The 16,436-nt window shown below is 40.5% G+C and overlaps 1 protein-coding gene across 17 annotated transcripts in view; it reads left to right on the plus strand.

The window, feature by feature from the left end:
- The window catches only part of THADA (THADA armadillo repeat containing), a 317,566-nt gene that overhangs the window by 7,505 nt on the left and 293,625 nt on the right, over positions 1-16,436 (plus strand). For 16 of the 17 annotated variants that reach the window (XR_007774147.1, XR_007774146.1, XR_007774144.1 and 13 more), the window contains exons 3-10: positions 608-702; positions 1,165-1,295; positions 7,215-7,363; positions 7,526-7,558; positions 9,021-9,073; positions 11,745-11,931; positions 14,176-14,270; positions 14,394-14,614. Coding sequence is in view for 13 of the 17 variants with exons in the window: in XM_050951718.1 (XP_050807675.1) it covers positions 608-702; positions 1,165-1,295; positions 7,215-7,363; positions 7,526-7,558; positions 9,021-9,073; positions 11,745-11,931; positions 14,176-14,270; positions 14,394-14,614 (964 nt within the window). In the remaining 4 variants the exon portion in view is untranslated. The remainder of the gene's footprint in view (positions 1-607; positions 703-1,164; positions 1,296-7,214; positions 7,364-7,525; positions 7,559-9,020; positions 9,074-11,744; positions 11,932-14,175; positions 14,271-14,393; positions 14,615-16,436) is intronic. The other variant, XM_050951706.1, reaches the window with a different exon arrangement.

Genomic DNA, 16,436 nt, shown 5'->3' on the forward strand with positions numbered 1-16,436 from the left:
TGCAGTTGGCCCTTTTCTGAGTCACTCCAAGTGACTTTTTAAAAATGAGGTCTGAACAGGCTTTTCTGTTTCCTTTTGCTTTTTTTCTTTGCGTTGGGTTTTGTCTAGTTGAACTTCCCATTTAGCACGGATTTTCCCTTTTTCGGTATGGTTGTTCATTTTCTTACAAAACTTACATGAATATGAAATTTGTGCATGTGTGAGTGTGTTTTCAGGATCACCTCCTTATGTTCGGTAAAAGTACATGTAGGAGTACATTCTTCTATCCACAGATTGTTTTGCAGAATAATAGGCTGATTCTGGCTTTAATGTTTATCTGCTATTTTCATATAAGTGCAGTCGTTTTTGCTCTGTGAAGAACTAGGCCAAAGGTTAAGGTCTATACAATGTATTCAACATGTAATGTATTCTTATAAGTGCTAAGTATGGTTATGATAATGAAAGGCTTGAGAAAGCGACAGATTAAGTGTAGGGGAAGAGATAAGACAATAGTGATATGTTACAAATAGGATATAATTATGAATTGTTTACTGGTTCAGAAAATCAATTTACTATTTATTATGTGGTTCCCGATTAAAGAGAGCTTCTTTTCCCAAATAAAACGTAGCATTTGCAGATGCTGAAGACCAAAATCTGGCTTCTCTGCTGTTGCACTGTGTACAGCTGTCTGATGGTATCCATCAAATCTACTCTATGAAACAGGTAAATCTTTGCTAATATTAATTAATGGTAAATTGTAACTGCTAATTTATCATGATACCTGAGAACTTTCTAGGCACCAAATAGCAAGAGCTATTTTTAATGTACACTTGTCTTGTACATTTTAAACATTATTAGAACCAATTTAAAAGAGCAGTCGGTATTTCTCCACATGTAATAAAAGTTTAGTCTGATTTTTCAGAAATGCTCATAGACTTCAGTGGGAGCTGGAGGTGCTCAGTGCCTCTGAAATCAGACACTGCGAGGTGTCTGCCAGCAGAAAAAATTACAGAACAGGAAAAAATTTTGAACCTTTATTCTGACAGTTGAAATTTGGTGGCAGAAAAAGAAACTTGTGAAGTAAATTCTTTTAAATTTTAGGTAAAGGAGAATTTCATTTCTTTTGTGTATAAGTACATAAACAAAAGTTTAAACTCTGTATGGTTTTTAATTTGTTGTTCACAGATTGTGACATTATTGAAGAAGATGGATAGAAACTCTGCATGTAGCCCCATGATTAAATGCTGTTTGGATATTATTGGAGTGATGTATTTTTCACTGGGCGCAAAGAATCCCTTGAAAAAGATGTTGGCAAGGTAATTAATTGGATAGTAAATAAAAACCCTTTTTTGTTTTTCAGAAATAGTAGAATTTTAGCTAAGTAGGAACATCTGCTGCCACAGAATATTTCACTTAACTTTCAAGTACTTTATTGTATTATAGTTCCACTACTGACGTTCATTATTATTGTAATAAGGATGTGGGTTGTCCTTTCTGCCTTAAAATTAGCTGGCTTCTGTAGAAATGATAGATTTATGTTGGTTGATAAATATGATTTATTTGAGTAGATAAATTATTTGATTTATGGTCTGAAGGAATACGCCATGAGTAGAAATGGTAGAATGTGAAACATAAAGAAGTAACATACATGTGGGTACTATAAACTGTATTAAAATATAACTTCAAAATGACATTTGGGTAGAAAATAAAACTTATTTCCACAGTCAAAGATGAATCTTTGTGTTTGTGTTCCATCTGGGTACAAAGAATTTTGTTATGTTAGCGGCTATGGTGTCACATGCTTATGCTTCGGTATTGTAGAGGTGCTGTTGTATGGTTTTCATTAATTTTACACCTTTAATATGTTTGTGGTTTGGGATCCTATATTTAAGTGTTTTAATTTCATACACTCCAAAACATAAGCGGTAAGAAATTATCTGTGCTCTAGCATACAATATAAAGCTTCAGTTGTGCAATGTATTCTGTGCTGGTGCCCCTCTTGTAGCTGCACAAAACTCCATTGACTTGAAGTCATTGGGAGCCTGTGTGGCATGGGAACTTGTGTGCCTGCACCTAGTTGCAGAATTAGAGCCTGAGGCTTTGATTTTGTGATGAAATGTGTGATGGTGGACCTAGGGTCATGCAAGCACAGAAATTCAACTCCACACATTTTTGTGCAGCATCTGATCCTAATTCTGTAGCTGTGTGGACCTGATCCTTCGGTCCTTATATAGGGTAGGCTGGGTCTCATTATTGCTGGTGATCTGTAGATTAAGGTATGATGCTTGAGATTTGGAATTGGTGCAGGAGTGACTTAGTGGAAAAACCGTGGGTGAAATCCTGCCAAAACACCTATTGACTTAATTGGAATCAGGATTTCATTTTTGGATCTACTGAAAGGATAGAAGGGAACAAGAATCCCAAGGAGTCATGGGGAGTAGAAGTCTGCTGGGGGGGTTGAAATTTCAAGGAGTTCTGGGGTAGGTGGTGTGGGAGCGTGGGGAAGAACTTACACAGAGGCACCTCACTGTTTTTTAGAGGCCTGTTAAATGTTGATATAGCCATATCCAGGCTCTACTTAGTTTTAATCCACCCCGGATTTTATTCATACTGTCCTAGGAGAATGAACAAATACTGCAGAGTCTTGGTTTGGAGTAATTTTTAAAATGTTAAGGAAAGGCAAGTAAATACTATTAAAAAAGGAATCCAAGGTAACTTAGCGTGTTTGTTTATAAGCCGACCCCCCAAGATGGTTAGGTAAAAAGAGCAAAAACTATATGACCTTTCATAAGCTGACCCTGTATTTCAGGGATTGGCAAACTTTGGCTCCTTGCCCGTTAGGGTAAGCCTCTAGCGGCCTGGACATTTTGTTTACCTGCAGTGTTCAGAGGCATGGAGCCCCTTGGCTCCCAGTGTCCGCGGTTTGCCGTTCCTAACCAACGGGAGCCACTTCCCGCAGCTCCCATTGGCTGGGAATGGTGAACCGCGGCCACAGGGAGACAAGGGGCTCCATGTCTGCAGATACTCCAGGTAAACAAAATGACAAGGTATTAGATATTCAATTCAATGATTCCATAGAATTTAAAATCATCAAATTTTGGTGTAGACCCATTTATAAGCTGATCCCCGCTCTTTGATGCCTCACTTTTTTACATTCGGCTTATGAATGACTATATACGGTAATTCCTTTAATATAGTGGCTATATCCAAAAGCAGTAGTTCAGATTAAAGAATTTAGGACTAGTTTTACCCTTTGTGTGTATGTAATTCATTAAATGCTTTCCAAATGTCATTTTAAAATGACTTTTTTGGTTTGGATACAGCAACAAATAGATTTTAATTTAAAAAAGAACGAACTTTTTGTTTTCTACAAAAGCATATCACTGAAAGTCATTTGGTTCATGTTGCTTTAAAAACCACTCTTTTCCGTTGTGAGGAACTATGTGCCAGATTTAAGATAGGAAGGAATTTTTTTGGCTATTATAAACCCCAATAAATAAGGGTTCATATTGGAAAAGCTGACATGCATATATGCTCTACTTTCAAAATTAAATTAGAATGTGTCATATTAAATAAAATATTTTAATAGGTTTAAATTAATGAAGTTAAATAGGTCATTGTCATAGAAACAAAATATTATGCTGTGTGTTTAATTTGAATTCTGAGTTAGAAAAGGGGTGAAGGGCTAAATCTAATAGCTCTATATTCTAATGAAACCTTGTGCAATTAAACAAAATTAATATAAAAAAATCAAATTTCAGAACAATCAACTATTGTCCAGTCAGAGTTGAAGTAGAAAGGCTGGCAGATATTAAATACATTTGTGTTTAGTACAGTATCCTGGATTCCAGCATGTGAGGTGCTGGGACTCACCACTGCAGTGCCCCCTGCTGGATGTCCTGGGGATCAGCTCTGTTAGTTATTGCACCCTCTTCTGGTGATGTCTCACCGCCATCACTTCTGCTCCAGTGGTATTTGCTACCTTTTCTAGGCCATTGTTAGCTCTTTTTATTTATTTCTATGTTGTGGTTTAAGAGTTTGCTGGTTTCATTTGTTTTTGTTTTGGACATTAAATGTAAAGCCAAGGTTAATCTTGCTGTCTTCTTTGCTTTCAAAATTTACCTGAGAAATACTTTGAGTCCCCAAATATTTTAACTTTTTTAAAATCTGTATTGGGGGCTGGACTCTCTTTACCTTTTTTACATGCCTCCTCCCCCCGAACAATATAACAGCAAGGAAAAACTGCAAATAGGATGAATGGCACTCAATAAATAAGTTATTGCGATGAGCAGTCCAAATGCATTCTGTGGGGACAGATGAAAGGTTCAGTTGTTCCATCCCATGGGAAAAGGACAGGGAAGTCAGGATCCTCCATGAGTTTGACCTGGTGGAGAATCCAAGCAGTCGTCTTCTCGGGTGGGAAGCAGGAAAGAAGATTGGGCAGGAGGTGTAGCATCCCAACTTAAATCCTAGGGGAGCTGTAAGGATGGGAATCCCTAGTATTTGGATGCAGAGATATCTGAGTGGAGGGCTGATTTCCTGGTGCTTCAGTAAATTAAATCTCCATGTAGCATTGCAGTAACAGTGGTAGAGAGGACCCAGTACAAATAAATACTGCTTAAGCAGCATTTACTTCTAATAAGATATTCGCAGCATAAGTGAACAGGAGAAGGCCCTTGGGTCTACCTCCCTGTTGTCTGTTCTCAAAATACAGAAAGAAAAGACCACATGGAAGCCCCTTTGCTGAAGCACTTCATAGTTATGGATGTTTCAGAAAAGCATAGTTAGGTGCTGCATATTCATTGCTCCTTCTCTTTCATTTCCCCTTTTCCAAGAAAGAGGTGGTGGATCAAAGTCCCTTTCCCTTAGCCCAAAGTTAATAGCTCTTCTGTTTTGCACTGAGGTTTGTTTTATGGCTCTGAGGACTAAATGTCGAAAGAAATGCCCAGTGCTCTTAAAGAGCTTATTTGATGATGTCAAATTTATTAATTTGACACAATGTAGAATTCTGTTATAGGTAAAGAATGGGTATATAGGGAGATATCTCTGTATTTTTCTCCAGCAGGAATGAGCAACAGGGAGTGGATCATTTGATGATTACCTGTTCTGTTCATTCCCTCTGGGGCAGCTGGCATTGGCAGGACAGGATATTGGGCTGAATGGACCTTCGTCTAACCCAGTATGGCCGTTCTAATGTTCTTTGTTCTTTGAATTCCCTCATTATCAATGTGTTATCTCACTGAAGAGTCTTGCAGTTAAACTGTGGAAATGTGATAAAAGGTCTGATCCTGCAGCCTTTAATCAGGGGAAATTGCTATTTATTCCAGTCAGGATTTTTCCCTGAGTAATGACTACAGGACCAGATTCTAAATACGCTTTTACTATAATCTCATTTAATCTAATGTAAATACACTTTTAAGATTAATACTGTGGATACTATTGTTTCCTTGTTCATTTCACAGTCTGAGAAATAAATTTGCTTAGTGTTCACAGTCTATACACTAAATAAAATGTTTGGGGGAGAAATCCTGACTAGTTTGATTTCCTATGAGTTATTCAAATAGCTTGCACCAAAAATACTGTCCCATCTTCTGTGCTTTCCCTCCTTATGTATGAAAAGTAACTTTTACAATCTACTAATTTAGGGGACAATTAAATGCTGAAATAATGTTGGTTGTATTTTGAGTGTGAGTGAGGGCTTGGTGTCGTATACATAAGTAGCTCCTTGCCCTAAGAATGGCAGTCTACTTTAACAGATGATACATTGGATGACAAGCATGAGGTATTGAAGCAGTCTAAATCTTGCACTGATAATCCCTGGAGAATTTCATGTGATAAATGTTTATGTCTGAGAGTTCTCTTTTTTTGGGGGGGTGGGGTGGGGGGGGGAGAGGTGCCTGTTACGAGATTAGAAGAGATGAGGCAAGGGAAGCTGCTGAAAGTCAAAGGGGCAGCATGGGAGAAAATGAAAAGATGAGTGATGGAAAAGATGAAGAAGCAGTTAGCCCAGAGTATTCCTGGGGAGATTTTGTGTGGCTGTTCACCCTTAGAAAATGCACCCCCCACCAGCAGAATTCCTGTGCTTCCCTGCTGAAAATGGGGGTGGAACGTCAGAGGGAGGGGAATGTGGGAATGAGGGGAGAGGGATGGAGAAGAAAAGAGGACAGGGCAATTGCAGGGGGAAGCGGGAGCCTGGCATGCAGTGTTCGCTCAGCAGCAGCTGGGGCTCACCTGTTAAGCAGGCCCATTAAACCCTCACCCTGACAAGCCCTACCCCTCTATACCTGGACCCCTCTGATGAACCCCTCACACCCAGACCCCTCCACTGATCCCCAGGGAACTACAGCTGGACCCCCACCCCATCAAGCCCCACTTCTCCAGCATCTGGAGCCCCCCCACTGAGCCCCACCCATCTTCACCTGGATCCCCTGCAGAGTCCCATTGCCCCTGCACCCAGAACCCCCAATGAGCCTCTGTGCATGGAGATCTCCCACTGAGCTGCCCACATTCAGATTGCCCAACACAGAAACCTCTCACTCCATACTCACGCCACAACTGGATCCCCCCACACTAAGCCCCTCCACACTTTGATCCTGCTGGACTGAGACTGCCCACACATACCTGGTGCAGGAGGGCAGGGCCTTGGGGAGTTTCTGGGGCAGGCCCAGCCCTAGCAGTGTATTAGGGTCAGTTGGAGCCCCACTGCCGAGTCCCTGTACCGGGGAAGGTGGGGGTGTCAGGGTGATCTCCCACTTCAATGCTGCCAGGGGCCTGTGTTCCCCACTGCCATGCTGGAGCCACATTTATTTATTGACAAATTAAAAATTCTGCAAATTTTATTTTTTGGTACTGAATTCCCTCAGGACTAACAGTGGCTTGGGAGAAGCTAATTTTTTAAAAACAAACTTCGTACTTCTGGCTGTAATTAAAAATGCCTCATGTCTTAGAGTAATGTATCTGAGACTTGTTTCTACCAAATATCTTTATACTTGCATTCATTTATGTTTATTTTTTTCAATGTTGTAAAATGCCTTAAACTCTGGTTCTGTAATCAGATCTGCATGGGTACATCCTTGCACCTACACAAAACCCCATGCAAGTCATGGGTGCTCAATACAGGCTTGCATGGATCCAGTTGCAGAACTGAGGCCCAAGTTTTTCACCAGTTTGGCAACTTTGATATTGTGGATGCTTTTTAATATCTGTTTGAAATAATTGATTGTTCACTATTGTAGTTCACTAAATGGCCTTCCTGAACAACTTACGACTGAAGCAGTGCACAGTTTTGTTCGTTGTCTTAAAGAGGAACTAAAAACTACAGACTTATGCTTGTACCGAAAAGTAATGGACAATCTTGCTTCCTGTATGGAAAACTTCAGCCTAGGTATGATCACATGCAATATTATCTTTCATATTTTTAACTTATTCAGTTGTGTTTTGGAACTTGGTATTGTTTATAGTGGTCTTGGTCTGATTGAGATGATTGTAAAGTAAATGATTGCTTCTAACACATACTTATTAACATACATATTTTTCCCCCCCATAGGTAAAGCAAGTATTAACAATTTATTCAAAGAAGGTAAGGTCATGCTATTTCTGTAACAGATACAATAAATGTAACCTTTTTGATTGCTTATGTTTTCTTGAGATTAGCTTAAGGCAGGCATGACATTTTAAATGTGCATAAGTCCCACTCTTACTCCTTTATGAAAACTCCCATTCAACAAAAACTAAATGTGAAGACAATATAAATAATTTTTGAACAGCTCTTCTTAGTAGGCATGCTAGAAGTGGAAAAAATTGCATGAAGATATTCTTCTCCATTGTAACTGGAACTTGGTAGATTCGTCTGTTTTTCCATGATTTTTTATCTTTCATCTTCAATTCCCTTAGTTGCATTTATTGCTGTTCTGAATGAACAGATCTCAGTGGAACCTTTTCAGAGAAGGAGTTGCTATTAAGTGACATGAGGCATTCTCTCTCACACTTCCCCACCCTGAGGTTGGATGTGATATCTGTGAACCGTTACCAGCCTCTGCTGACCAAAGAGAAAGAACCAGGAGCTGGCAGTGATGAATAATTTGATCTACCAAGAGCATAGTTAATTACTGTATCATTTATTAGAGTCCGTTTCTAGACCATAGGTTAATGGCAACTTGATATATTGGAAAAGTAGGTCTTTGTCCAGACAAAATTCAAAGATCCCAGGCCAGGGGTGGCCAACCTGTGGCTCTGGAGCCATATGCGGCTCTTCAGAGGTTAATATGTGGCTCCTTGTATAGGCACCAACTCCGGGGCTGGAGCTATAGGGGCCAACTTTCCAATGTGCTACAGGGTGCTCACTGCTCAACCCCTGACTCTGCCTCAGGCACTGGCCCCACTCCACTCCTTCCTCTAAGGCCCCTGCCCCTTCCCCTGCATCTGCCATGCGCTTGCTCCTCCTCCTTCCCCCACCCTGAGTCTTCTACACATCACAAAACAGCTGATAGTGGTGGGCAAGAGGTGCAGGAATGGAGGGTTAGGTGCTGATGGACAGTGCTGCTGGTGAGTGGGAGACACTAGGGGTTGGGGAGAGCTTATGGGGAGCTGCTGATGTCTTACTGTGGCTCTTTGGCAGTGCACGTTGGTAAATTCTGACTCTTTCTCAGGCTCAGGTTGGCCACTCCTGCCCCAGGCTGTTGCAAAGCTGCATGAGCAAAGCTTGTGTGTGTGTGAGTTCTCTTCCTCGAGCAAGCTGCCAATCCTTATTTTGGAACTATCTCTTTATTGACTTTCTCAGCGTAACTTAAGGTTGCACAGCCCAGGGGAATTGTACAATTTTTGTAATGGATTTTTTCCACTTCCTTTGAACACTACTCCTATGAGACTATACTGAAGTTCAAACTTGATTAATATGTCCTGTTGTAATGTTGCTTCCATTTGGCAAATAATTTTTCTGTCCTTGCACGAACCCTGCACGCACACATATGGGATCAATTCATATTTGTAGCTCAGTCTGTTTTTAAACTAAATAATTTCTTACTATAATTTATTTTTAATAGTTCTTCAGTTTCTTCAGAAGTCTGTCCTTGAAATACAGGAGGAAAACAGGCAAGTGAAATTAAATGTTGAATGTATTTAGCTATTTCAGATCCACTCTTTGTGGAAGATACAGTTGACTATGAATATTCATTCTGGTGACAATAAATCCATTAATGATGTAAATGCCATAGTGATAAAGTTGATATGTGCAGTACTATGCTATTAAAAAAAAAAAGGGGTAGGGAGTTTCGTATCCCATCCTGGTGCATGCTGGAATGTAGAGGAAGGCGGGATGAAAACCAGGATGTGTCAGCATAAGAGGCATAGAGAGTGGACTGTGGTGTAGCTGCTAATCTTAAGGGAGACCTATAAGTTGTGGGTACATCCTTCATTACAAAATTGGATCTGAACTGTGTAGTTCATGAACAAAACTATAATGTGGTCTTCCACTACCCATGTGATTAACTGTTTAGTGAAGTGGTTGTCATTGGAATTTACCCAGGAACCTAAAAAGGACGTAATAAAACAGGGGTCGGCAGCCTTTCAGAAGTGGTGTGCCGACTCGTCATTTATTCACTCTGATTTAAGGTTTTGTGTGCCAGTAATACATTTTAACATTTTTAGAAGATCTCTTTCTATAAGTCTATAATTTAGAAATGAATTATTGTTGTATGTAAAATAAATAAGGTTTTAAAAATGTTTAAGAAGTTTCATTTAAAACTAAATTAAAATGCAGAGCCCCCCGGACCAGTGGCCAGGACCCGGGCAGTGTGAGTGCCACTGAAAATCACCTTGCGTGCTGCCTTTGGTACCCGTGCCATAGGTTGCCTACCCCTGTAATAGAATTTGTCCATTTTAAACACAGACTACCATTGAAGCTGCTGATTTCTCTATAACCTTGCATCTGGTAGATTCAGCCCAATAAGTTGTTTAAGAGTTGCACTTTGGGTTGGGGGATCTTGCTTTCCTAAAGACAGTGAAAGGGATTAAGCACTGTGTCAACTCCCTTCTCTGTTACACCTATACTGAAATTGGAATTCAGCCGACGAAGGTGGGCCTTATATGTGCTTTGTGCATCTACAGTTGAATTGTGCATGTAGTGGTGTATATCTCTTATAACCAGTAGCACTCTGGAACTGAGAATACCCTAGACTCCATTGCATGCTATTGTGTACACACCCTAAATGGGGAGGTTGGTAGGAGGCCCATCTAATAGACCTCTGTCATAACCTAGTCCCAGATTTGGACCTTAGCATCCAAAATATGGGGGTTAGCATGAAAACCTCCAAGCTTAGTTACCAGCTTGGACCTGGTAAAGCTGCCACCACCCAAAAAATTAGAGTGTTTTGGGGCACTCTGGTCCCCACAAAAACCTTCCCTGGGGACCCCAAGACCCAAATCCCTTGAGTCTCACAACAAAGGGAAATAAACCTTTTCCCTTCCCCCCTCCAGGTGTTCCTGGAGAGATACACAGAAGCAACCTCTGTGAATCTAAGCAGAGGGATTCCACCCTCCCCGTTTCCAGCCGGGAAACACAAGCACTTCCCTCTTCACCCAGAGGGAATGCAAAGTCAGGCTAGTAAATCTAACACACACCGATTTCCCCCTGACTTCTTCCTCCCACCAATTCCCCGGTGAGCTGCAGACTCAATTCCCTAGAGTTCCCCACTAAAGAAAAACTCCAACAGGTCTTAAAAGAAAGCTTTACATAAAAAGAAAGAAAAATACATAAAAATGGTCTCTCTGTATTAAGGTGACAAATACAGGGTCAATTGCTTAAAAGAATATTGAATAAACAGCCTTATTCAAAAAGAATACAATTCAAAGCACTCCAGCAACTATAGACATGTAAATACAAAAAAAAACATATAAATCACTAGCTGATCCTTTGTATTTACAACTGGGAAACAGAAGATTAGAAAGCAAGAAATAGAAATCCCCTCATAGCCGAGAGAGCATACAGGCAGAAGACCAAGAACAAAGGACTCACACACAAACTTCCCTCCACCCAGAGTTGAAAAAATCCTGTTTCCTGATTGGTCCTCTGGTCAGGTGCTTCAGGTTACTTTTTTTTTTCAGGTGAAAGAGACATTAACCCTTAGCTATCTGTTTATGACAACCTCTGAATACTATATTTTCATAATTAATAATAGAAGAGGAAAAGATACTGAAAGAGTAGAGAGGAGTTTGTCCTGTTAACTTACTCATGTAATACTGAAAAGGTGAAACCCAAGTTCCATCATAATGAAGGGTTTCTTTGGAAAGTTGGGACAGTGCATCACTATTTTATGTTCCTTATGCAATCTTGCTAAACACTTATTGGTCCGTTCTTTTCTTCATATTAATGAGAATGGGACCTTAGCTTGTATAGCAAGGACTGAATAAAATCTTTTCCGTGTTAAGTTTTTAGTATTCCACTTGACTTTTCCTGTTCCAGGTTTGTTAAAAAACGATCACAACATGTTTGTGGCTGTTTCGTGATTAATATTATTGATTGTAACAATGTGAAGACTGACGAGATTTGTCCACAAAGTTATGCATTTGTTTAATCAGCTTGCAATGAGTTTTGTTTTTTTTTAAAGTGAAAATGCCTTGGACGTAGCTTTCCTGTTTTATTTTTATAATATACTCAGTGGATAGAACAAAGTAAAAAAACTTCCTTTTCTGTAACTTTGGCAAAATATTTGCATGGGGGAAATACAAATTTTAGTTGACTTTGTTTGTTTTTTTTCCTTTTCAGAAAGCTTAGTGGAAATAGTATTGTTGAAACTCGACTGATGCATGATTTATTGATGGCCATTAAAGTTTCAATGATGCTACTACAGAAAGTACAAGAAAATTTTCAGGGAAGTCTTTGGAGGAAACCTGGTTCTCTTGTTTGGCAAAGTATGTGTGGTTTACTGAAGAGCTTCACAAACTTTTTAATGAATGGTAAGTATCAGCAGTTTTTAAATATTATAAAGTTTGTTCTTAGTAAGAAACTGAAATAGTTCTTTGTTGGAAAAACTTGTCTTTTGGACTTGTCCTCCATCAGTCTAAGCCACTGAGCATTGTACTGATTCTCGTAGCTTACTAAGTTCCCAATCATACTGCTATCATCAATTTAGAATGAGCAGAATGTACAGAGGGAGAAAAGTGAATAATTATTCAATTATAGTGAATAAATATTTTTGATGAGTGAGTGGCATTTCTGTTATCTTTCAAACTTTAACAAATAGGTTTCGGTGAGCATTGCCAAACTTTATGTGTGCAAAAAATTTGTACCAAATAAGTACAGGGTTGTGCTATCAGAAGCACAGATACCAATGTCGCAGAACTACTAATTGTGGTAGGTAACCTATCATTTAGTTCAGGTTCTGTGCCAGATGCCTGGAGAGTGGCTAATGTGAAACCATTTTTAAAAAAAAGTCTCCCTAGGTGATCCTGGCAATTACAGGCTAGTAAGCCTAATTTCAGTATCCGGAAATTGGTTGAAACTATAGTAAAGAATAGAATTATTGAACACATAGATGGACACAGTTTGTTGGGGAAGCATCAACATGGCTTTTGTAAAGGGAAATCATGTCTCCCCAATCTATTAGAATTCTCTGAGAGACTTCTTTGATTCTTTCTTTCAACAAACATGAGAACAAGGGTGATCCAGTGGATATAGTGTACTTGGATTTTCAGGAAACCTTTGAGAAGGTCCCTCACTAAAGGCTCTTAAGCAAAGTAAGCTTTCGTGGGATAGGAGGGAAGGTTCTCTCATGGATCCATAACTGATTAAAAGACAGGAAACAGAGGGTAGGAGTAAACGGTCAGTTCTGAAAGTGGAGAGGGGTAAATAGTGGTGTCCCCCAGGGATCTGCAGTGGGACCAATGCTGTTCAACGTATTCAATAAGTGATATGGAAGAAGGGTAAACAGGTGGCAAAATTTGCAGACGATACAGAATTATGCAAGTTAGTTAAATCCAAAGCAGACTGAGAAGAGTTACAAGGAGATCTCACAAAACTGAGTGATTGAATTTCATCTGTCATTTTGTTGCCCAGTGTTGATAAATGCAAAGTAGTGCACATTGAAAAACATAATTGCAATTATGCATATAAAATGATGGGATCTAAATTAGCTTTTACCACTCAAGAAAGAGAGGGGGGGAGGGATAGCTCAGGGGTTTGAGCATTGGCCTACTAAACCCAGGGTTGTGAGTTCAATTCCTGAGGGGGCCATTAAGGGAACTGGGTTAAAAATCTGGGGATTGGTCCTGCTTGGAGCAGGGGTTGGACTAGATGACCTCCTGAGGTCCCTTCCAACCCTAATAGTCTATGATTCTATGATCTTGTAGTTATTGTGGATAGTTCTCTGAAAACATCTGCTCAATGCGCAGTGGCAGTCAAAAAAGCTAACACAATGTTAGAACCCATTAGAAAAAGGATAGCTAATACAACAGAAAATATCATAATGCCACTGTGTAAATCATTGGTACACCCAAACCTTGAACACTGTGTGTAGTTCTGGTCACCCCATCTCAAAAATCATATATTGGAGTTGGAAAAGATATAGTGAATGGAAACAGAAATGATAAAGGGTATGGAACAGCTTCCATATGAGGAGAGATTAAAAAGACTAGGATTTTTCAGTCTCAAAAAGAGTTGACTAAGAGGGGATATGATAGAGGTCTATAAAATTGTGAATGGTGTGAGAAAGTGAATAAGGAAGTGTTATTTACTCCTTCGTGTAACACAAGAAGCAGGGGTTACTGAGTGAAATTAATAGGCCTCAATTTTAAAACAAAAGAGAGTACTTCTTCACACAACACATGGTCAACCTGTGGAACTCATTGCCAAGGAATGTTGTGAAGGCCAAAAGTATAACTGGGTTAAAAAATATAACATGAGCATAGCAGATTCTGCCAGACTTCCTTTGTGACTTTGGGCAAGTTACTTAATGGCTATTTTCCCCCCATATATACTGTGGGGATAATATTTTCCTACTTCACGTGAGTATTTTCAATATAAGTTCATTAATACTTACAAGGAACTCAGATACTGCGGTGATGCAGGCTATGTAAATAATTGTATGTTCTGTTGAAAAATAAAATAGCATATTTACAGTTCTAATAATTTCTATCAAATAGAGCAAGCATTGTACAATGAAGAATGTTTTTTTTGTTTGTTTTCCGCCCCCCATCATAAAGAAGGTCTCTTGCCTACTGTTCAGACTACCTCAGGATTGGCTGTCATTCTCTTTACTAAGACTATGTTTGAGCCTGTTGAAAAGTTACCTTGTTTGGTAAGTATGCTTCTTCTCTTAAACTAAAGCTATATATATTTACTACTACCAATTACTAGGTACTTTAATGTTCTATTTGTAATTAATCAATAAGATTGGCATTCATTGATTTTGTTTTTGCAGGTCAGTGACTTGCTCCTCCGCTCAGTGAAATGTGCTAGTGTACCAGAGTGGTTTGTGAGCAGCTGTGAGTGCCTCTGCACTGAAGAGCTCTCTGATTCAGTCCTCCTCTCCCTTTGTCATGGAGCGCTGGCCATGTTAGAGTGGAAGAATGGCAGTATGAGTGAAAATGGAGAGAAATTACTCTTAGATATTGCATTGGTTTTGTTATCTTTGGCTTCACGGTGGGTCTATTTTTTTAATGGTGTTTTATTAACTATTTTTCTGACCTCTTACATGTTCATTTCTGTTGAAACCGTGCCTACTAATAATGGCCTGCAGTTCATGTCCTTTTCTGAAGTTGGAAATTTAATTACTCTTGTCCAAGTTTTGCCACCTTTAATACCTTATTCTAAGTAATCCTGATTATATCAATTCTAAAATACATAAAATATTTGTATATTTCATTGCCTAGATTGGGGTCGGCAAACTTTTTGGCCTGAGTGCCACATCGGGGTTGTGAAATGGTATGGAAGGCCAGGTAGGGAAGGCTGTGCCTCCCCAAACAGCCTGCCTCCCCCATCCACCCCCTCCCACTTCCTGCCCCCTGGCTGCCCCTCCTCAGAATCTCTGACCCATCTAACCCTCCCGCTCCTTGTGCCCTGATTGCCCTCTCCTGGGACCCTGTGCCTCTGACTGCCCCTGGGACCCCACCCCCATCCAGCCCCCCGTCCCAGGACCCCCTGCCCCTAACCGCCCCCTTGGACTCCCCCATCCCCCCCCCGCTCCTTTTGGAATGTGGCCCTGCGAACATGGGCGGAGGACTCAGGAGGAGCAGGGGCAACCATGCAGCCAGAGAGACGCGGCGGTTTCCCCTTCAAAGTGCCGTTTCTCTCCGGCTGGCTGTGCGGCTGCCCGGTGCTCCTCCTGAGTCCTCTGGCTGCATTCTCCGTGCTCCCGCCACCCACACTGCCTGCCTGCTCCCCTGCCCCTGCAGTGCAGTCCCTACCCCCCATGAGGGGTGCCCCAGTCCTGAGCTGCGTGAGTGCTGGGCCCGGGGGCCCCCTATTGTTGTGGGAGGCTGTGCTATGGCACCCTGTGTTCATCCCTGAGCTGTGCTGCCTGACTGGAGCCAGCTACGACACTGCGCAGCCAGCACGGTGAGCTGAGGCTGCGGGAGAGGGAGGATGGCAGGGGAGGGGCCGGGGGCTCAGGGCCGGGCAGGACAGTCCTGCGGGCTGCTGTAGTTTGCCCGTCTCTGGCCTAGATGTAATTGCAGTTTTCCACTGTTTCCTAAATGCAGAAATACATAATTTTTCTTTTGATTTCGGTAGGACTAGTGTTGGAGTAAGGGATTACTCTGCGTGAGAAAGTGTGGCAGACTCAGTCCTTATGTAATAACATGAATCTTATTTGCTAGATTTCATCTTTTCTGCAAAAGATTCTTGTTTTCTTACAGAATAAAAGGAGTGGAACTCTTAAAATGTGATGAATTATGTGGATACAAGCTTTGAGTACTTGATGACCTTTTAAAATTGTCATCCCTATGAAAATATAGATTAAAATATATCCCATATCCAGCTCCATCCTCTCTACCTAAGGAGCCAAAGAGATGGTTACTGTTTTTTACATTACGTCATTACTATACTGTTTAATTTTTAATTTTCTTGTAACAAAGAAAACATTTATCCTTTTATTTTTAAAGTAGATTTAAAGTAATTATGTGAAAAATTGTAAAGCTGTTCAGATATCAACAAATACTCAGTTCTTTATGGGCTTAGTCCAAATAGCCAGTTAGTACTATTTTTAAATTTTAAATTAAGACTACACATCTACCCCTATGTAACACTGTCCTCGGGAGCCAAAAAATCTTACCATGTTATAGGTGAAACCGAGTTATATTGAACTTGCTTTGATCTGCTGATCTGCGCAGATTTCCCTCCTCCCCACTCCCCGTCTCTCCCCTCCCCCTCCCCCCCCCCGCTCCCGGAGCACTGCTTTACCGAGTTGTATCCAAATTCGTGTTATATCGGGTCGCAATATATCGGGGTAGAGGTGTATTTGTCA

Source organism: Gopherus flavomarginatus, chromosome 4 (genome assembly GCF_025201925.1).
Source record: "Gopherus flavomarginatus isolate rGopFla2 chromosome 4, rGopFla2.mat.asm, whole genome shotgun sequence".
In the NCBI taxonomy this organism is placed as follows: Eukaryota; Metazoa; Chordata; order Testudines; family Testudinidae; genus Gopherus; species Gopherus flavomarginatus.